Source organism: Dendrobium catenatum, unplaced genomic scaffold (genome assembly GCF_001605985.2).
Source record: "Dendrobium catenatum unplaced genomic scaffold, ASM160598v2 fragScaff_scaffold_621, whole genome shotgun sequence".
In the NCBI taxonomy this organism is placed as follows: Eukaryota; Viridiplantae; Streptophyta; class Magnoliopsida; order Asparagales; family Orchidaceae; genus Dendrobium; species Dendrobium catenatum.
In genome coordinates this window covers 12,061,684-12,084,857 of record NW_021319083.1, presented here as the reverse complement: position 1 = coordinate 12,084,857, position 23,174 = coordinate 12,061,684, and the positions used below count along the sequence as shown (strand labels likewise).

The following is a 23,174-nucleotide window of genomic DNA, read 5'->3' as shown; positions in this document are numbered from 1 at the left end:
CCCTTTAATACTCCAAGCACATCTTTTGCAACATTTTTAATATCACTAACTACTTTTTCCCACATAATATTAAAATCTTCATGCACAGACAAAATCTTGATATATACTATCTTATTGTTAAAAAAAACTTTCTATAAATATTTTCTAAAAGCCACCGTCTAATCTTAAAACAACGTTTTACCAAGGCTTTTAAAACCGGACCGGATCGGCCGGTTCAACCGGTTGAACCGCGAACCAGCCGGCCGGTTACGGGTCTTCAAAGAACCGTTTTCGCATCGAACCGGCCTCGGACCGGTCGAACCGGAAAACCGCTCCGGTTTTGAATAACCGGCCGGTTCGATTATGCGTATTTTCAGCCGTTGGATTTGATCCTGCGATTTGGATGACTTAAGCTGCTATGAAAAAAAAAAAACCCTACTCATTCGTTTGGAATTTCGGCCCCAGCTCCCTTTCGCGAACCTCGTCTCCCTCTCGCGAATCCGATCAGGAATTGAAGCTCTCGTCCTCAAGTTATCTTCTCTAACCCACTGTGAGTTCTTCACATGATTCTCCTTCTCGTTGCATTCGGTATTAGGCCAACCGATCTTCTCCTAGCATTCGGGAATATCCAACAAAATGCGAAATAATTTTGCAATTTCAAAATCTTTAGTGTTCTCTACATCAGCAAATGCATGAGATTTGTGGAGCAACAATGTCTCTATTTTCTTCACATGCTTCTCCTTTTTTTAATGTTTTTGGTGGATTTTCCTTTTTTTTTGTGTTGCAGATTTGGTGAATAAAATTTCTGAACTTATTGTTGTTGTGCATGGATGACTAATCTGCCCTAAATTTCTCTGGTTTTAATTGCATTGTTGTGGATGCAAAAAGCATATAGTTGGCTAAATGTGGGCTACTGGCTTTTGTCAGCCATTGCACTTAATTTTTTGGAACACATTTGCGTGGAAAATTGGAAAGGGAGAGATAGTCTTTAAGGTGTTTGTTCATTATTTTTCTAAGCTTTTGAAATTGTAGATATCCCGCTTGTTGATGGGCACGCATTTCTGGTTGCTTGGGCAATTCAAAGGGCTTTTTTTCCCATGTTACCTCATGCTTTAGTTGTCCACCCCATGGGTTGAGTTGAGATGGTTACTACTTTTTTAATTTTTGCGAGAAGTATGTAAATTAAACGATCTAATAACATAAAGCTTCTCCATGGTTTCATAACAATGGTAAGTTACTTGTAGTGTTAGGAAATGGATGCAATTTCAGCAAGATCATAGAACGGCTCAAACAAATTGGGAAGAACACCCAAAAAATACTTTTTTATTAAAGAACTAAGTAGGAAAACACAAGATATAGTTGCATCTTTAATTGGAGAGGAATATCTAAGTAGGAAAAACAAAGAAATATCATAAATTGTTTAGGGTCGTATTAACTTTGATATAATAAGTACTGCCTAAATCTCTATATCACGTTAACTTTCTATTTTATTCAAAAATGTCATATTCTCCCTTTTATCTATCTTATTGTGTCCACAGGTGGGATAGAGTGAGTTTATTTAGTAAACCAAATTAGAATTGAAGAATCTAGTAATCAGACTTCAGCTTCAACTGTGGGACCCCTAGAGCTAGTTGTGCAAGAGGCATCATAACCACGCGTTTATTGTCTATCTTATCTAATTAAGAAAGACATGTACAAGTGTTATGAACATGCAAGTTGTAAGTGAAAATAACAAAGCAAAGTTTTTTTTTTATCAGCTTACATGATGCTTGGTCTTGATTTTTTTCCCAAGGCCATAAGCCTTGTAAATTAAACAAGGAAGCCTTGTTATCCCGAAAGAAGCGTATTTCATCCACAAACAGAAGTATATGGATGTCCATATAGGTATTCAAATACAATGATGATATAAGAGCGTATTTTTGTGTCTTCATTTGTCTCTATTTATATATAATATGTGTTGTGATGCTAATCATGGTTGGTTTCTGTTTCTTATCTCTTTGTCTCTGAAAAGGACATTTTGGCAAAAGGTGAGATCACTTCAGCCCAGCGGAGAGCATGTGCAGAAGGACTTGGTCTGTTAGCTCGCCTTGGGGGTGACATCTTCACAGCTAGGATGGTCTGTTCACATACATTTTTGTAGTGCCATAGTTCTCATTGTTTCTTGATTAATATTAGTGCACTTTTAACAAGGAATTTCTGAAGATTTGGTACCAAATTTGCATGCTTTCGCAGTGTCAGAATTCTGGTTTTTAATTTTAGCATGTCTATAAAATGATTATCTATCAGTTATTTGAACCTCTTATAATTTCTCTTGTGCACCAATCTACCTAATTTAACTGTAACATGTTGGGTATAATTCAAGATGATTTTGCATTAATCAGGTTCTTTAACGCTTCATCTAAGTTTAGGCATTTATTTATGTTCATCAGGCAAAGAGTCTGCTTGGGGAACTAGTATCACCAACTGATTCAAACTATATTGGTTCTATAGCGTTGTCATTGGGTTGCATCTATCGCAGGTAATTTATTGAAGTTTTAGCCGTGTAAGAAGTTTTTTGTTACCTTTTTCATCTTCTTTTGATTTTAATATAATCCCAACTTGCTTTGATCATGCAGTGAAAGCATATTAGCCACCTTGGAGGACATTCCACCTTCTGAACTTTTTGGGCAGCTTTTTATGTCCATGGTATGGATATTTTCATTTTGATTTTTTTCATCCTATTCAAGCCAAAGTTATTCATGTGGATTATTTAGTTTATCATATATGCATGCCTTGTTATTGATATTCTTTTAGTTAATTCAAGTTTTTTGCTGTTACATGCTTAATTATTATCAAATGCTATTATATTGGGTTTAGTATTATCTATGGTAATATAGTTTATATCCTTTAGATTTAAATGTTTGAATTTATTTGACTAACATTTCACTATTATATAAGTAAAAGTATTATACTTTTTTTCAATTTTTGTTATATATTTATAAATAATTATGTCATTATTATAATAGTTAAATATAATAAATATTTATTACGTCATCCGGTTCGACTCCGGTTCGACCCCGGTCGAACCATCAAACCTCTAACCCCTCCTCCTTCCAGTTCATTGATCGGTCCGATTTTAAAAGCCTTGTGTTTTACTTTATTTTTTTATTTTATGCACTTTCATCTTAAAGTCCAAAACTAATAAGTGACGTTGAAAACGTAATCTTTCACTCGAAATAACTTTACGATATTTGTAATCTAAATTATATATTTTATAATAAGAAATAATAAATCTAAGTTTTACTATATACATTATTATAAGTGATGAGATGCTCATCTATTTTCTTAAATAAGGAACTAGCAATTACAAAATCATAACTTAAAGAAAAATCAAATATAATCTTACCACCTTCATTAGTTGCTCCAAACTCATAACCACCATGAATGTTTTTAAAGTCATCTACCTCTCTACCACCATGTGCATTTAAATCTCCTATAATAAATTGTTTTTCAATGAGGTATCTTTTATATTAATTATTCTAAGTTATTCTAAATTTTTAATTTTGAACTCATATCCAAACCTATTTAAGGAGCATAAGAGCTTATAATATTAATAATCTTAGCATCAATTACAATCTTTAAAACTATAATTCTATCTCAAATTTTATTAATTTTTACAACATTATCCTTTAAACTCTTATATATAATCATATCTACATCATTTCTAGTACGGCTCTTACTAGAATATCAAAGTTTAAATCCTAAACTATCAATCTCCTTACCTTCTCTCCAACCCATTTAGTTTCCTGATTGCATAAAATATTTATCTTTTTATATATCATAATATATATTAATTTGCCTATAAGGGAACATACATTCCAAGTTTCTATCTTAATTTTAGTTTCATGTAATAGCTTCTTTGTCCACATCCATCTATGATGTTGAAACCCTTGCCTACTTAATACTGCCCCCGGATATCGATGCAACAACCATTGCATGCTTGTCACTGTATTCAGGTCATACATCAGGTCGCTTTCAGGGAAAGCCCTAGCATTAACACAATGTATTAAATGATTCATGTCACGATTATTCGACAAATTTTACGCTGGTTGTCGACTACCTAACACAACTTCTCACTTTTCTCATTCAGAACTTGGAATCTGGCAATGACAATGTTTTAAGTTATATTAATAATTCACCATTATTTTGAATTAATAACTCAGGAAAAGATCTTGAGAACTGTATAAGTATAAGAAGAGAAACTGTGTAATGATGACGTGGAGCTTAAAGAAATAGATATTTAACATTTTGGATGTTGAAATAACTATATTATATTAATCGTTATTTTAAAATTAATTTTGATGATTTAGTAGCTCTTTCAATATGATCTTTCTTTATTAGATTTAAACGAGAATTTGACTTTTAATAGGACACAATGGAGAAAATGGATTCATGTAGCCGACCCCACATAATGAGATAAAGGCTTGATGTTGCAGTAGCTCTTTTGATATGTTGAAGATCATTATTATGAATATGTACAAATAATTATTATGATATAAGTTGATGACTTGATGTTAGTAGATATAACTTAAAAATTCCATTCGACCATCTATTCCCACCTCAGTACTCTGAGGCCAGGTTGTGATAGGGAAGGCATTTTCATATCCTTAAATATATCAAGAAATCCGATCAAAACTACTATATAACATAAATGTGGCATCTACATATAAAATCCTTCTCTAAAGTTGATTATGATGAATCTATTAATGATAGGAAATCCACTACTAGATATTGCATTTTTGTAAGAGGAAAACAAGTCACATGAAGGAGGAAATTAGTCCTAGGAAAAAAGTTACCATGCAACAAAAATGGCACCTTAATAAAAAAACCCCTTCCTATGTTGATTATGATAAATTTATTGGTGATAGAAAATCTATGAATAGATACTGAATTATTGTAGGAGGCAAATTAGTTACATTGAAAAGCAAAAAATAAATCTTAATCATTAGATCAAAATCTAGAGGCCAAGCATAGATTCATAACCTATTATACGTATGAAATGATGTGGGAAAAGATCCTCATGAGATATGATCTATCTAGTACAAATCTATAATATTAAATTGCCGTAACTAAATTGTCACTTTCATTGCCAAAAGTAAAATATTCTACAAAAGAATAAAACATATTAAAGTTGATTGAGACTTCATCTGAAATGTTGTATTAGCCAAGATCATTACTCATATTCCACGTTCAAAACAACTTGCTGAAAAGTTAACCACAGCTTTGGAACCTCTTCAGTATATATATATATATATATATATAAAGAAAAATATTAATGAAGCACTCTAATGATTTAGAAAAGCATGCCATACATGATTTGTAATATAGTTTTAGTTTGAGGTTTCCTAGAACATTTTATTCATCGCTATGTTATTTATGAGCATGACTTTTAATAGGACACAAAAGAGAAAAAGGATTCATGTATCCGACCCTACGTAGTGGGATAAAGGCTTGATATTGTTGTTGTTGTTGTATGTTATTTATGGTGGGGTTCTCAATTTAATAAGTCACAAATTTTGTACCTCTTGATACGTACTACTGAGAAAGAAGGGATATTTCTAAATATTTTCAACTAAAGCCACAATATTAGTTTTACTGTATTCCATGATGAGCACTAGTCCAAATTTTCATGGAAAACACCGTCACTAATATTCAAAACAATCTGGTGTATTGAGCTTACCATTCCCTTGCAAGTATCGCCAACATTAAGTTAACGCTTAAGAAACCAATTATATTTCATATGTTGATGAAATATAAACATCTTGTAAGGAATAGCAATATGAAGCAATTCAATCACGTTCCTGCTGCAGTCAAAAGGGTTAAAGAAAACCAACCTTGTCTTCATGATGCTGCGGCAAGCCTTATCTTTCAATCTAGCTTACAATCATTCCATGCATGAGATGATTCTACAAGTCGATTCAAGGTACTACCGAACATTCTGCAGCACGTAAAGCAGGGTTATGAGTTATGACATAAGAAACTATTACATATTTCCATGCAACTTATTTTAATTTAAAGACAAGTAAAGACAACAAAAACTAAACGGTCAATTTACCCCTAGTGCATCATGATCCTGGTTTTTTAACTGACAAAAGGCAAATCTTTCAGCTGGCAAACTATCAACAGAGTAAATAAGTTTATACTTCACTATATATTGGGAAGATCTATTATGTCGCCTGAGTTAAAGGATAGCTCATCACTTCCACGTTCTAGATTCTCATCATCACTGACCTGACTTACTGTGCAAGCATTACAATCATTTAATTCAATGGAGCTTGAAATGGAATCAGTTGCCTCAATTCTGTATGAAATATCTATTTCATCCTCTCCCCATATCTCATCATCCGACTCTGAATGTAAGGTTAGAAGATCATCAGAAGAATAAGGACAAGATCTGCAAAAGGTGTCATCATCAGATTCCAAAACACCATCCAACAAAGGTTGAAATGATGCAGGGAGTAATTGAAATGAAGGAAACATGATGTTTCCTTGTTGCTGACTACTAAAAAATTCCAGATTCAGCTTGGAGACGTCTGAGTCAATCATTGGATTGAAAGAAACTTTCATATGTTCCAGAGGAGGAGATTGATATCCTGAAGAATCCAAACTAGAAGAAACAAGCTTCTCTGAAAATTCATGCGCCAAATCTTCTTTGTCTCCCAATTTACGTAATGGTGCTGAAGATATTGTTTGTTTGGGCCCTTCTTTATCCTTACTATGAATTTTGGTACCAAGTAATTTGTGGATATCATTCTTCATCAGTTCAGATAACGGAGCAATACCAGTCATTGATGATTTCCTTTGAAGACTACTTACAAGAAATCTACGTGCAAGACTTGAAAAACCAACTGACATAGCGATATTGTTTCGCCGTGATACAGTGGATTCTGGCCTGTTTTTGTAATATATAGAAGCTTCAGAAGAAACAGAACTACCTTCTTTTCCCTGAACACTATCAATTTCTGAAGTTGCACCACTTAAGTATGCATTTTGAGCTTTGCCAATCTCACAAAATGAAGCTTGAATGGAGCTTTTAGGACATTTCTTTGAGAACATAGACTCACTTTGGTTATCAGATATTTTACCCATGGCGTTATCTTGTTCAGGGAAGGATATTCGATTCAATTTATCTTCCTCAAAAAACAATTTTCTTGATTCGTTTCCACTGCCTAGCACACGTGCTTGTGAGTTTGCAGCTAATCTGTCATCATAAATATCATCATTACCACAAGCATTTGGAACACTAATATCTGGAGGTTTTGAAGGTTCAAGTCCCAAAAGCCCTCCATTGGTCCATATATTTATTGAGGATTTTCTAAGAGACTCAACTGGAAAAACTTGAGACACTACAGTTGTGGCTGCAGTAACATCGGAAGGTAAGATCACTGACTTATTAGTTAACTGAGCAGACATATTACCACGAGGATCTTCAAAATCATTTCTTGGAGAAATGATGTTCATAAGACTTCCAGACAAAGTGACATCAGAACTAAGGGTTGAAGAACTATTGCTTTCCACACTACTAGAAATAGACGAATCACATAATATTGGGGAAGCATAAGCATCTGAGGCACCACGAGAAGCTACATGAGTTTCAGAACTGGGGCCATCAAATTTTGAAGCAGTGATCACCTTTTCTGTAATGATTTGATATTCAGTCCCTTGACAATTTGATTTACTCATTGACTCTGTTCCCTGTTTAGTTTGGTGTTCACAAAGCACCTCATTTTCAGTAGCAATTTTGGCAGAAATATCAACGAAGGAATCCTGAGACAAGGATTCTTCAGGAGGAATCCCATCACTGACCATAGCTTTTGTATTAGAATCAGAGTCATCCAATTTTGCAGCAGCAATTACCTTTTCGATATTGCTTTGATATTCGTTCCCCTGACACTTTGAGTCATCTGTTGACTCTGTTTCCTGTTTAGTTTGGCATTCACAAAATATCTGTTTTTCACTAGAAGTTTTAGCAGAAGTACCACTGAAATAAACTTGAGATAACGATTCTGGAGGCGGAACCCCATCAATGACCACAGCTTGTGTACTAGGAATGATAAACCCAGGACAAGGAGAACTGCTACAAGATGCTATTAGAGATTCATAGTCCGGGCAATCCAATTTTGAAGCAGCAATCACCTTTTCCGAACTAAGTTCAAATTTTTTACCTGAACTATTTGAATCAGCTTTTGACTCCATTTCCTGTTTAGTTCGGTGTTCACATAGTATCTCATTTTCACTAACAGTTTTAGCATAATTATCATCAAAAGAATCCCGAGTCAAGGAACCTTCTGGTGGAATCCTATCAATGACCACAGCCTCTGTAAGCGGAATAACTTGAGAGAAATTTTTCTTCAATGAACTACGAGGTTCATGCACAATTTCACTATCTATATCATCTAACGAAGGGATGGTGACTGCCAGAATCTTATTAATTTCACATTCCATGCCATTATAATTTAAATGAGGTGATAATATCATTTCTTGTCCACAATACTCAAAATTTGTTTGATCCTTAGAGTCCAAGGCATTAGAAGCATCCATGCATTTGTCCAACTGACTTGTTAGTACACCAATCTGGCCTCCAGCAGTAAAAGGCACAGCCGCCTTTACGGTATCGGGCAAGACATTTTCTTGATTATGCATTTCAGTATAATTCATTTCACTCTGTCGATTTGACATTTCAAGGGTTACAAACAACAGATCTGAATCTAGATGCCTAGAAGGAATGAAGCCATCAGGAATTTTAGAACTTGCAGAATCTATAATTTCAGCCTCTTCATCCAATGCAGCAGAACATGTGCTGTAAACAATTTTGTCTGGAATTTCAAGATCACCGGTTGCATTTTCGTTTGATACAAAATAAGGCAAGATGGAGACAGTTTTTACGCATGCACCCAGGCTATCATTTGAACTTTCATCCCATGTCAATGATCTGGAAATTTGTTCCCCTTGTATTCCGCGGCCATCAATTAAATGATTCCCATTTGATAATAAGCTGCTATGTCCTGCAGCTTTTGGATTTAGCCCGTCTTCAGGTAGGTCATGAGATAGCATCTGGGTTACAGACCTAACCATTTCAGGCTTTTCATCACAATCGATGGAAGATGATGAAGGATTCTTTTTTTGGTGCAATGAATTTTGTATTACATAATCACTGGTAGTAACTTTATTGTCATCATTGAAAATGCTATCAACTTTCTGCGTGGCCTCTACTTGTGTGGCAGGTATATCAAACAGTTCTTTTGACATTGATGCAGGCGTACTTTGCACTTCTAGACAACCTGATCTTTTGTTTGAACTAAAATGCGTGTGCTCGGTTGTAAAACCAGAGATTGATAATGTATCTGAAGCAGATGCATCATCAACTGAAAAGCTTAGCTCATCTGTGGCAAGTGATGCAAACTGCATGTTGCTGTTCAAATTGCACATTCAAAAATTAAGCAGAAAGAAAACATTAAAACAGAAACTAGAACAAGTTAATCAAATATTACTTCACTCTGAATGCAAGGAGAGATTTCTTACCTCCTACCATGCAGGGTCACATTTATAGAATGATGAGCTAATCCATTTCTTCCTTTTGATCTTGGCTTCTGCTAAAAAAAAAATCTTACTTTGAACCAAGTATCTATCACATTTCCAACATACTTGTTTTCATGCACACAATACAGCTAAGCAACTCAGTCCTACTCACGCGGAATCAATTAATAAGATGAGAAGAAAGTATCTCATCTACAAGAAAAGTTTTGACCAAAACGCAAATGTTTTACACGATGGCCATGGCTGAGTTGAGTTGCAATAAGCATACAATAGTTTAAAAATTCTAGATTTAGTCAGGACAGGATATAAATTGAAATCATAACTCATGATGAAAAAGGCAAGAAAACCAAAGATTTATTTATCTGTGCATAAGTAAAAATGTTAGTTACTGAGTGATGCATAACAGAAGTAATACTTCTGTGCATAAAAGAATAAACTAAAGGTACAACTCTAATAACGGTATGTGAACTAAAGCATATGTGGCTGGCTCTTTCCTTCTATATCGGATATTCTCCTCTAGAAGGCTTTGGTTCGGTGGTTTCCTTCTATGACCATATTCCCTCTTTCATTTCCCATTCTATGGTGCAGCTGGAGATGGAAGATTTTGTTTTATGTAGGATCAGCGAAATTGTTGAATTATTGTTTTCGCTTTTTTTGAATTCTGTGGAACTTTAATTATGGGATTAATTTTTATTATAAATAGGCCTCTAGGAATGTAAAATTTTTCAATGCTTAAATAAAACTTTAGATTCTCTCAAAGTAGGATGCAAATTCTGTGTGAAGTCTAGCGAAGCTACTTCTAATATTAAGGATAAGTCAGATGGCTTTTGGCGACTTCTTTTTTTTTATTTCATCTACAATTTTGTAATTGAGGTCTTGCCAAATCTACTATAATTTGTTTTTTTTAGTGTGAACCCTAGTTGTTGCATTATTTATTTTGTTCTAACATTCTCTAGTGAAATTTCAGATCTTGGAGTGAGTTATACGTACATTTAATGTGCATCAAAAGAGACTAAACCTTACATAAACTAAAAGCCGGTGGAATGCACATTATGACCATCTGTGCGAGCTTTTATGCATCTCATCCTAAGTTTGAATAAGAGAACAATATAACTTAAGACATTCTGCATCATATTTGGTATCAAAGCTTATAATAGCATCATCATGTCAACTAGATGCAGACTATAATAATTGGGTCAATCAATGATATAACAAAAATTGCAATATAAACAAAACCATGTATGATATGATTCTATGCAATAATAAAATGATTATTATATTTAAATCTATATTTTTATTTTCGACAAGAGGTACAATCTTAAAGAATTTTCAAACTGAATTGATAATTTAGACGAATTCTTTAAAACTAATCATTTATGTTATTCCAAAAAGTCGAAATTGTTGAATTAAAATAGGTGGGACATATTTAATCATTTGGGCAAAGTGCTGCAAGAGAAACTAAACCTTCAAGGGCTAACCTAAAACATAAAGTTAAAGAGCAGCATCTGTCATTCGATGACTATAGGAATCACATGCATGGATAACATAAACATTGCAAACAAAATGAATATGGTGCATTTGAATATTATAATAGGTTTATATGAATTTTGTAACTAAAAATCAAAGGACATAAAATAGCAATCCTTGGGAGTATTATATTACCTTTATTTTTTTATAGAAGGACTCGGGCTAGAAATTAAAAAAAAAAAAAAACTTAAGTTCACCAAAACAATTATGTGAAATTTTATCCATAGCTTTGACTATTGAGATATATTACAGTTATTTTATTTGGACTACTATATTTGTGTTTAATGTCCGTAACAAGAAATCATTATCCTGTCCTATAAATCTTGACACAAACATATATTGACACAAAAATCATGCATGATCAAATCTAATTTTATTAAATAAATTATAATTTATGAATATCCTTTCTAGGATGACTTACATGTGGAAGATGAATTGTAAGTATAATATGAGTCTATCATTTGAGGTTATTGAGTCTTAATCTGCACCTATACTAGAGCCTATTCATGAACAAGAAATGTACATGAAGAAGAGTGAAAAAAAAAAGTCTAAAATTGTAATTGAGCATGATATCATATCAGAACATAAACCTCAGAGAGATAGTGAATTTATATCTAAAGGTTAGAATTTGAGTATGAGAGAAATCCTATATATAAAACTCAACTTGAAACTTAACTTGAAATTAAGATTGAACCTACAATTATCTTATAACCTAATATGCAAATTTTTTTTTGGGATTTTTGAGACCTAAATTGCAATCAGAATACGGAGATCTAGTCGTGAGTGTGAATATGAACTTTTGATGGAAACAAAATATGTTTTGAATATAAACCTAAAATTTTAATCGAAATTGAATCCATCCTTAGATGTGAGTGAGCAAATCATGCCTACAATAGTTGATGAATCAATTGAACACGTTGATTTAACTCCTAAGAAAGCTCCAAATAGATTTAGTTTTGCAAATCAAGCTAAATCGATTTTGTACGGTTCTAGGCTTTTTTTACTTGCAAATCCATAAACAAAACCTGAAGAAAAGTAAATTTAGGTCAAAATTCCAACAAACTTGCTAGTGATAAATGCCTTAACAGAACTTTGAAATTTAAAACTCCATCTCTCGGGTCAATTTTAAAAGTGCATGACTAATCACAATTGAAATTTAAGCCATTTTTATTAGTCTTCTTTTAAAAGGTCGTTTGTACATATAAAAATAAAATATTTGTGTGATTTATCAGCTTTCAATTTTTTAATCATCTTATCATTAGGAATATGTTATAAATCATTATTAGCATCTATTAGGATGCATGTTGGTAATTTAGTATTTTATCTCAGTTCACATTATTTTCATGATGTGTAATATTTGCAAAGCAATATTCATAGGAAATTAGCTATTAAATAGTATTGTTAGGAACAAGAAATATGTGGAATTCAAATCAAGTGATAAGATGATGGTATGTTTGAATCCAACAAGGTTTCTTAGAGAGACCAATAAGAAATTTAATGCATGAAAGATGTGATCATATAAGCTTTATGTATCGCATAGGAACAAGGTCTTATAATTTGAAATTTTTAAGAAGCTATATTATTGGTCTAGTCTTAAGTGCATATGATTTAACTTTATCTAGTGAATGTTACCATTCTATCTCTTTGTGAATTCTTATCCAAATATGACAAATTTAATTCATCTTCCTACAAAGGCTATTCTTAGTGATGGCAGTGTCAAGTACCGATAGTAGAAATCAAAGAATATGCATTAGTGTGATAAATGTGCTCGTGAGTATTCATGAATTATCATAAGAAATTTAGCATTTATACCTAAATTTACTTGATGAATATCAAATCTGAATTCCTCAAAGCCCAAATTTTCTTAATCTAGGAAAATTGATGCAGAAATTATGAAATTTCTTGGATTTGATTACTGGAGCTGTAGTTGATTGCATTGATTGCAGCTTTTTTTTTTCTAATGTTAATGTTTTTCTATCACCATATACTGCTATAACTAGAGAGATTTGTTTCACATATATTGCAATTTTCACCAACATCCTGTTATCAATTTTCTTCTACTCATGATATGTTGGCAATAGCTATTTTCCTATAGAGGACTTCAATTTAATGGTTTCCTTCTATTCTTGCATCTCTTCAGTATGGCTGGGATTTGAATCCCTTGTTCCTATTCTCATTCTGCATTGTAGTTGAAGACAAAAAAAAAATGATTTGTGTTAGATGGGAATCAAGAGTTGTTGAATTGTTGTTTTCTGGGATTAGCTGATACCACCAATTATATAAAATTCATTCAATGGTTCAATAACATTTTAAATTTTGTGTGTAGGTTGGATGCGAACATCAAAAGAGCAGCAAGTCTCGACAACAAATTCTAGGAGAACCTGCTCCTTTAATCAGCAAGATGATTTAATTTTCTTCGGCGAGTTCTATCATTAAACGTTTTCTAATATATACTTGGGTTATTGGGCTTTAATCAAGTCTGCTAAAATCTGATTTTTCATTTGTTCTGTGAATCCTAATGGTTACATGATTTTATTTTGCCTATATTTTCTTGAAAAACTTTAGATATAGGATGATCTTTAAATTATTATTTAAAGTTTTGTGTTTTTTTTTCTTTGTATCAAAAGATTAATTTTTATACCTAACTAGGAGTTAGTGGACTACAGGTTTTATTCTTTGGAGTGTGCCTTTATGCATGTCATCTTAGGTTTGTCTTTGCGAATTGTGCACCATAAACTTCAATATGACTTACTTGAAAATGCAGCTTCAATTTCAGTTTCAAAACCATAAAATTTAATCATCTTCATCATCCCAACTAATAATTAGAAAAGCATTTAGTGACCATAATGTATGATGATGTAAAAGTTATAAGTTGCATTAATAATAGTAGTGATAGTTTTAATGACAAATCTAATACTAGTAAGTAATTAACTTTTTTAATTATTATTATTTTGATGAGTTATTAAGAGAATGATTATGTTATTATATATTTATAAGTGATGTATATTGAATAAACAATTTGTTGATCCCATACACATGAAATACAATTGGTTGATTTGTGGTTCAATATGGCATAAGGGTTTGTTTGGTGTTCTCACTGTTTTGCTTTTCAAACCATTATTACACATCCATTTGATTTTTAAGAAATTTTGTGGTTGAAAGTTGCTTTTGAGTACCAGATTTGCTTAGAGTGTGATAGTTATGAGAGAATTGTTATATACATACCCATGCAGCTTATTTTCTAAAAATTCCCAGAAGACCCTTAAAAAAAAAAACCCCCCCCCCCCCCTCTTAAAAAAAATAATCCCCCCCCAACAACTCTATAATTATCTTTATAAAAAATTGCAGCAGCTCCAAACAAACTCTAAACAACCAATGTTCCAAAGTTTTTTGACTTAAACTACCATCGAAGACTTTATTAAGATAATTTATTTTAAGCACGTGGAAAACAATTTCTTGAGAAAGTGCCTAATCTTGATGAAAAGTTACAATTTTTTTCAAATACAACAAAACCTTATTTGAAGAAAGCATTTGAAAACCTTCCACTGGTCTTGCAAAAAAAGGAGACAAATTAATATTGATTAAATTTTGTAACAAAAAAGGCAAAAAAAAAACACATTTTTTTATTAAACTTCTTTAATTTATTACCACTTTAGTCATTTAAACACACATGCAAAATATATATCTATTAACAAAAAATATGAGAATGTATTTAGTTAATTCAAAAAAGTAGAAAAAACCTATGAATTTTCTTGCTTGATTATGTACAATATGTGGAAGTATTCATGAACTTCTCCAAAAGACTTATAATGGAAATATATCAAAGCTATTTATAAAAAAGGAAAAATATCCCAAAGAGAGGCTAGAGGCTATAATAGGAAGAGAAGGCATAGGTATAAGAGAATTGATCCAACGAATGGAACCCATAATCTGTGTGCTTAAAAATCTCTACCAAGATTGATTAATTTGTGAGTCACATGATCTTTCAACAATTAATCTTATTGGCATCCACCATACTTATGGCATCCAACTCTAAATGCATATATACTCAAAATTTTCAACCCCCATAAATTATTTTCATCAATTTAATATGAAATGCAAACCTTCTTTCTTTGAACCTTCATTCCAATGTTTGCTTTCTCAGCCAATACTGAATCTGAACTAGACATAAACATCCGAAAATAAGAGGGATCAGAATATCTCTTCAGACAAGCTCCGGCACCAGCACTATCAAATCTGTAGCCAAAATAGACTAGATAAGCAGAAAAAGAAATTGAAGATACCGAATACTATAAAATAACAAAGTTGCATCATACTTATCAAGCAAGTGGAGGCGTGGTGGGCCACGACACTCTTCATAAGAATCTGACATAAATTCTGGTAAATCATTTAAAAAAATATGGCTTTGGCCAGTCTGGATTTTGGAATGCCATCCACATCCTGAAATAGAAATTATTTTTGAAGGGAGTAAACCTGTCTCTAAATAGATAACAAATAAGGAAAGAGATTCACGTTCAAATGAAGCCTGTAAAAAAAAGTACTTATATGCTGAAGTTCTTTAGATTAGAAGAAGAGAGAATAGTGTGGAGGAACTCTTTGAACAATAAGTTTTAAATAAGAGTGTGTGCGCGCGCATATGAGAGAGAGAGAGAGTGTGTGTGTGAGATAGAGAGATAAGGTGATTTTTTTTTTGGAAAAATAAGAATTATTGCACGAGTGTTCTTGTCTCAAAGAGTATATAGGAGGGAGGGAAGGATATACGCTGTAGGGATGAGTTAAATATATGTAAGATGTGTACTATGAAGAAAGATACCCATGCCAAATGTCTTCCTAAATAGTATTTTTTTCACTTGTTCTCCATACTTGTATATAAATGTCATATTTATTGAAGCATGTGTCTTACACTGTAATGAGACTCACTATAGATAACGCACATTTAAAAGGTCACAGCTGTGATCTATATGCTCGGGTGGATCCACATGAAATTAATAGTGCAAAATGACAACTTAATTGTGTCGACCACCCTTAATTAGATTTCTTTTGTATAAATAAGTTATACATATATATATATATATATATACACACCACAACTATATATCATAATATATATAAATACATTCTCTCTAGTGGATTTTCTAATGGTAATACCGCTCCTTATCACTCCACAAGTATATATCAGAATATTCTTAAATTATCATCGAGATGATTAACGATTCTTTCCCTTAACTCAATGCTATGGAAGCAAAACTGGATCACCTCTATGACTCCTTCCTAAGCTTCTAAAAACTTGAATGTCTCAACATCATGGAATTTCATCAAGATTAAATGCCACATGATCTAAAAACCTACAAGACCTCCGCAAAAAAATGTTCCACTATAAAGTGGTAATGCAAAACTTGGACGCACACCCTCCATAATAGTACAACCCAAAGTCTAGAGAAGAAGTGCAAGCCAACACCTAGACAGGCAGTACAACAAAAACCTAATTCACTTGATCACCTAAAAGTCTTCTCATCATCTCATGCCTAATCTTGTTGCAAAACTTCTCCCATAGCTTAAAAGCCAACTCTTCTTCACTGCCCTAAAATATGATGCTCCATTGCAGGCAAAGAAATAATTGAAGAGCCTGTGCACATGTAACATATAAAATCCTCTGACTCTTTCAGCCCTCATGATAACCGATGAACTCCTACAAATCTTGAGAATTTCAAAATTCCTAGAAAACATGCATCATACATCACTCAAAGATACAAAATTGATTCTCACATCAAGTAAACATCTCATCTCGATCAATGTCCTAGATACATTATCATGAGTTTTAATCAAACTTAAGCACAAACTATTGTGCGATAGAACAGTCCCTCACTCCCTCTCAAACTTAAGAGAAAATTCTATAAGATGGTGGTGAGACCTGCAATGTTTTATGGTGCCAAATGTAGGCCATTAAAAGAGAAGCATAATACTAAGTTAAGTGTTGCAGAGATGAGGATGCTTAGGTGGATGAGTGACTTTACCCTTAGAGATAGGATACGAAATGAGCATATACGTGAAAAGGTTGGATTAGCTCCAGGGAAAGATAAGATTAGAGAGAGTCGCCTTAGATGATTTGGTCACATTAAACAAAGGCCTTTGGATGACCCGGTTAGGAAAATTGAGGTATTAGATTTGACTTATGTTAAGAAAGGTAGAGGTAGACCTAAAAATACTTGGCTAGAAAATATTAGAAATGATCTTTCTTTATTAGATTTAAATGAGAATTTGATTTTTAACATGAAAAAATGGCGAAAAAGGATTCATGTAGCCGACTCCACATAGTGGGACAAAGGCTTGATGTTGTCGTTGTTGTACAAACTGGGGACCTGCTTGGCATGAGAGACTGACAAATACATTAAGGTAGCTTTGCCCATCTTCAAAGGCCAGACCATGATATAGACAAGGAATTTAGCATCAATTAATGTATGAAAGAAATGTTCTGCTTTTGCTATGAATAAATTATGCAAATAATATTAATTAATAATTAAAATAAATGACAATTCAATTTAAGGACTACCTGCTATATAAGCAAAATGGATGTGACTATTTTGTTCATGAACAGCCTTCTCAAATCGTGGAAGTGTGGCTTCAATCTTCTGTATTCGATTCAACACTTTATGTCCTCTGGCTGCTGTGGTCATCACTAGTTGATGTACATCATGGAAAACAACCGCCGCCAACCTATGCAACCGCCAAATTAGTTAGTGTTGGTTTCATTCAAAGAAGTACAAATTAGAAAAAAAACAACAACAATTTAGCGGTTAAATGAGAGAAGGAAATGGCATGGGCAAATGGCAACGAACAAAACTTTGGTTACATAGCTATGGACCCTCCACTGATAGAGAATTTGACAAGACCTACCTTTCAAAACAAAAATGAGAAAGCTCATATATTACAACCTAAAATGGTTACAAATTTCCGCTAAGCTAAATAAAAAAAAATAAATAAATTAACCCTTAATGCATGTTCCTTATAAAAGAAACACCAAACTTTTAGTCATAAGAGTATATCATGAGCAAATATAATGAACACAAAGAAGTAACAAAAGACTAAACGCCACAAAAAAGCTCCAAGATTTACATGACTCTGCTAAAATAAGCCTATGTCCATGGGAGATGAGAAAGAATCCAATCCAGAATAATGAAACCACATAGATATAAAAAATAAATGATGCACAACAAAATACTCTTCCCAAACCCTACACCTAATCTTACTACAAAAGAGATGACCAAAATATCTCAAAGTCAAACTTTATATAGAATTATACAAGATAAATAATAAAAAATAATAATGAATAGCATAAATTATGTACTTAAAATTCCTCAAAATGATGCCTTCCCACATATCTATAAAATTATCATAATCTTTTTGGCACCACCAAGCTTTTACTGCACAAAAATAGAACTCTACATATCCAAAAATCTTTTTTCTTCTTTGGCTTTTCACTTTCTCCGCTTCTTTTTAGCACCAACACTTCTCTATTTCTTACTCAAGCCATTTCTTTCTCCTCTAATCCTTCCAATGAGACTATAGATAATCAATTGAAATCCTCCACAACTCATGACAGAGCCCTCTCTAGCCCTCAAGAGCAATCACACACATTATCGGTCTAAAATTCTTGCTCCTCTCACTAAGCTAAAAGACTATGCACAGTTCTGGCTTTCAGTCCACCATTTATGTAAGTTTAAGGTGGTTGATTTCAAATTATAATTAGATATAAACTTAAACTTAGAGCTATCCAGAATATATTTTTAATAACAAATATTTAACATTGATTTTATCCCAAAAACAAAAGATAATTTATCTTATCCTACAAAATACCTATTTTAAATTTGCACATATCTTAATAAGTTAACAAATTAAAAACCTTAACAAATCTCCTTTTTAACTGAATAATGTGATAGCAAAATTTGGATCTACTATGTGAAACTTGCTCTCTAAATTTAGCTCAACAAGCTCCCAAAGCCTTTAAATGGTTGAGCTGCAACCTCAATAAGCCCATATAGTGCTTGAGGTTAACGTCTTCCTGAGACCTTTGGACATCAAAATGAATCCATCAACATCAAAAGAGTAACTAACACTAAATGTTTATACATTGAAGTGGTTGTTTACTCTCTTTAAATGCTATAAAGCTAATATTGGAATGAGTTGTGCAACCTAATATTGAAATGGTTGTGTAACATGAGATCAATCCATTTAATAATCTATAATAATATTCTCCTCAACTTGTGCAATCATTTGTTCTAGAAACTAGCCTACAACAAAGAAGCTAACATTTTTCTATTTCCTCAAATCACGGAGCTCCAATACAAATTAGAAGCAAATCACATCAAAGTTGCACCCTATAACAAAGCGTACACCAACTCTCTTTGCATTCATGACAATCAATGCATCCTTATGAACTTTAATGACTTCAACATCTCCTACAAACATGCATCCTGCTTTACTAGAAATTAAAGACTTTTAACATTTTTTCCTGAGATTTAATATATGTTTAACTCTAGTTGATGTCCTAATCATACTATTATGTATCTTAGATTTTATTATGAAAAAATAAATTGTCTTGGACACTCTGCATTATTTTCTATATAAATATAGTCACTAGTGTACCGCATGGTGAAAAAATAACTCCTTGAGGCATAGAGTATGAACAAGCTAAATCCATTCTCCATTCATCATGGCATCTTTCCCCAATAATCACCAAAACAGTATCATATAAATTTGCACCAAACAAATCTACAATAATACTAGCATTTGCTAGCTTGTCCTTCTTATGGTTGCCATTACTATGTTGCTCCTCTTTCAAAGCTTACCTATCTCAATATGAGCAAATGTGAGAGTTGTCGTGAAAATAGGAGCGAAGTGAGAGGGAGTCTTGGGTTTCTGAAGCACCAAGAGATGTCTCCGGTCTCGTTGGGATCTTGCGGCAACTGGGAGATCCTCCAAGCTGCCCAAGATGCTCCTGGGATCCTCCTCTTCCTTTGGAGCTCCCTGGTAAAGCCTGGGATCCCCCAAGCCGTACTCATTCTTCAACTCAAATCGCACCAGCGGCATTCTCCTTGGATGTAAATTTTTTATATATTGCAAAATAGAGATATATATGTGTATGTAAATTTTTTAGTTAAGATATGTTAAACTAAAGAATTATCTTAAGGGTTTTATGTGATAAGAAGATATTTTGAAGCTTAAAGGCAAACTTTATAAAATCCCAATTAGGCAAGTAATTTTGTATGGATTCGAAAGAAAGGCGGTGCAAAAGTCATTTACAACTAAGTTAAGTGTGGTCAAAATGAGAATGATGATAAATCAAATAATGATTATATCAAAAAAAAATTATTGGAATGACTTCTATTGAAGGTAAGATCATTGGAATAGACTTAAGTAGTTTAGAAGTGTACAAGGAAGAGTAGAAAATATATATATTAGATGAGCTGATAAAATGAGTGCCAGGGAATTATTAAGAGAAAAGAATAGATCTAAGATTACATAAATAAAAGTTGTTCAAAATAAATTCCAAATAAGAATTTTATCATCTTAGACAATACTCAAAAGCAACGAATGAAAAATAAGGATTCATAATGCTAACCACAATTAGTCAGGATAAGGCTAATAATTATGATGTGAGTCCAAACCTTATCATCCAACTCAGGTTAATTTAAGTACTTAAACATGACTAATTGACTATTTTCCATCCATGAGGGCTACCTCCCATGCCAATCTCAAGCAATTTAAGAACTTTATTGACATTAACTGTTCATACATGTTTGCATATTATAAGTAACAGAAAACTGAAAAAGGTTCAAATTAGGTGAATTTTCTCCATATGCATATCACCCACGTCACCAAAAGGCAACCTAACACTCCCTACCAAATAAAACCTGAACTGATATAAAACACCAGCCATGTTTCAAAACTTGCAGCCTTGTCCTTCTAGAAGTTGAATACTTGTATCCACATTACTAAACAGCAAATGACCAATGGTCCAATAATGTAAGTCAATTTTGCAAGCAGTGTAAAGCCCTAATTCGCAACAAACCCCTGCAAAGGTCTACCACCTACTTCCGTAAAACAGAATCAAAGCATCCATGCAAGCAGAAAGGAACACCATATACGAATAAAATTAGTACAACATAGAATCTCTCTTTCGGCCCCAGCAATTCAACAACCGCATCAAAAATCATGCCCAAGTCAAAACTCAAAAGTCAAAACAATAAACTCTTAATCCATTGTCCCTAAAATAATCCAGGGCAATATCGTCACTTCCATTGGAAAAAAAACAAACCTAGGGCAAGTGTATGGCTTCAAACTGAAAGGAAAAGAATATGACATTATCAACGCAAAAAACAATCACTGACTCTGCGAGATCTCCCAGTTGCCGCAAGATCCCAACGAGACCGGAGACAGTGACTCCGCCCAAAATGCTCCTGGGATCCTCCTCCTCCTTTGGAGCTCCCTGGTAAAGCCTGGGATCCCCCAAGCCGTACTCATTCTTCAACTCAAATCGCACCAGCGGCATTCTCCTTGGCTCTTCTCTCTCTGCTTGGGTAAGAGAAGGGAGCAGAGGAGGCGGCGGAGGGCGGACGGCGGACGGCGTACGGCGGCGAGTCGGTTGGTTGGCCTGCGCTGGCCTAAGAGCTGTCTCTACCTAGCCGCGTCACTTCCACAGGTCAGATCGCACCATCATTTTCGAAGTGGCCCCATCAGCTTCCAGTTAAAGATGCCGCGGTCATCGCAATAGAACATCATAGGAATTGGATTTTGAATATATATATATATATATATATATATATATTATTAAATATTTATTTATAATTTCAGTCAAATAAAATTTATTTTTATAATTAAAAAAAAATTATGAAGGTGAAAGTTGAAACCACATAGTTGCTTGTTCAAATGAGGTACTAATATTATTGAGACATATTTTAAATATGTTTCGATTATTTTATGAATATTACAAATTTAATTCATACATAATTGTTGAATCATATGTTTGAAATAAAAATTCAATCTTTATTTGAATTACGATGGATCATTAAATATGAAATTTGAAGTTTATTCTTTTTTTAAGCTAATTCTCTTAGATAAATCTTTCCTATCATAACCTTGAATACATAGATGATTGCATTCAAATTTTTATAACAATAAATAAACGAACACTACACTCTATTTGATGGAAGGTGCTCACGGCGAAGCTTTATGACAGGCGAATAATCATTTGAAAGTGAAAAAAGACATTGCTTGTAACATAAAGCTAACACTTAGAAAATAAATGTCTTAAGAGTATTTTCTTCAAGCTTTTGCAATATCAGAACACACTATCATTTCGAGCATCTGAAAGAAATTTATAGTATTGTGTGCTAGAAAAATAGATTCAGTAGAGTGTGTATTTCACGTCTCAGCGTTGTACAAAGATTCAAAATGGAAAAATGAATATAGTAAGACCAAATTCGAAAATCTAGAAAAGGAAAAGACTACAGGTGCCCGGCCCATTGTAAAATCTACTATGTATCAAGTGATATAAAGATCATTCTTTCTTCATTGTTGAAGAAGATGGAGAGTATAATGATCAAGTGACTATAGAGGGATAGTCTATATCAAATAACAGGATTTAATTTTTCCAATAAGAATTATAAAAAAGTGGATGTTCATAGGAGGACAAATATACCCAACAACAAGGTTTGATATTGTCAATATTCTAGACATTGTGGAGATTTCTGATGCAGGTCCTTGGTGTCAACGATGGTTGTCGGCGTTGATAGATGGTGGTTCTCGTCGGTGGCATCCTGGAAAATGTAAGAGAGTTATCTTTATATCTCTCTTTCTCCTCCTCCCTCTCTCTCATGTGAAGAATAAAAATCTATTTATAGATTTTTGTGAGTGGCGTGCTCAATAAATATAGAGAAAATCTAATGCAAAGTCGGAGTTTTCCATCAAACGATCTATATTGATTCATTTAATTGTAAAACTTTCGTTAAGCATTTAAATACCTTAATGATGTCATAATTAAGTGATATTGGGCTCGTTGGACTCATTAAGCCACTCGATTCGACTATAAACTT

The 23,174-nt window shown here is 33.2% G+C and overlaps 1 protein-coding gene across 1 annotated transcript in view; it reads right to left on the bottom strand.

Annotated features, from left to right (window-relative positions):
* The window catches only part of LOC110113993, a 52,284-nt gene extending 30,434 nt beyond the window's left edge, over positions 1-21,850 (bottom strand). Inside the window, 9 exon segments of the mRNA XM_028694989.1 lie at positions 236-371; positions 414-590; positions 6,074-6,134; positions 6,167-9,430; positions 9,541-9,611; positions 15,186-15,318; positions 15,399-15,522; positions 17,633-17,796; positions 21,471-21,850. Of these exon segments, the coding sequence (XP_028550822.1) occupies positions 236-371; positions 414-590; positions 6,074-6,134; positions 6,167-9,430; positions 9,541-9,611; positions 15,186-15,318; positions 15,399-15,522; positions 17,633-17,796; positions 21,471-21,631 (4,291 nt within the window). The 5' untranslated portion in view covers positions 21,632-21,850.
* Positions 21,851-23,174: the final 1,324 nt, after the last annotated feature.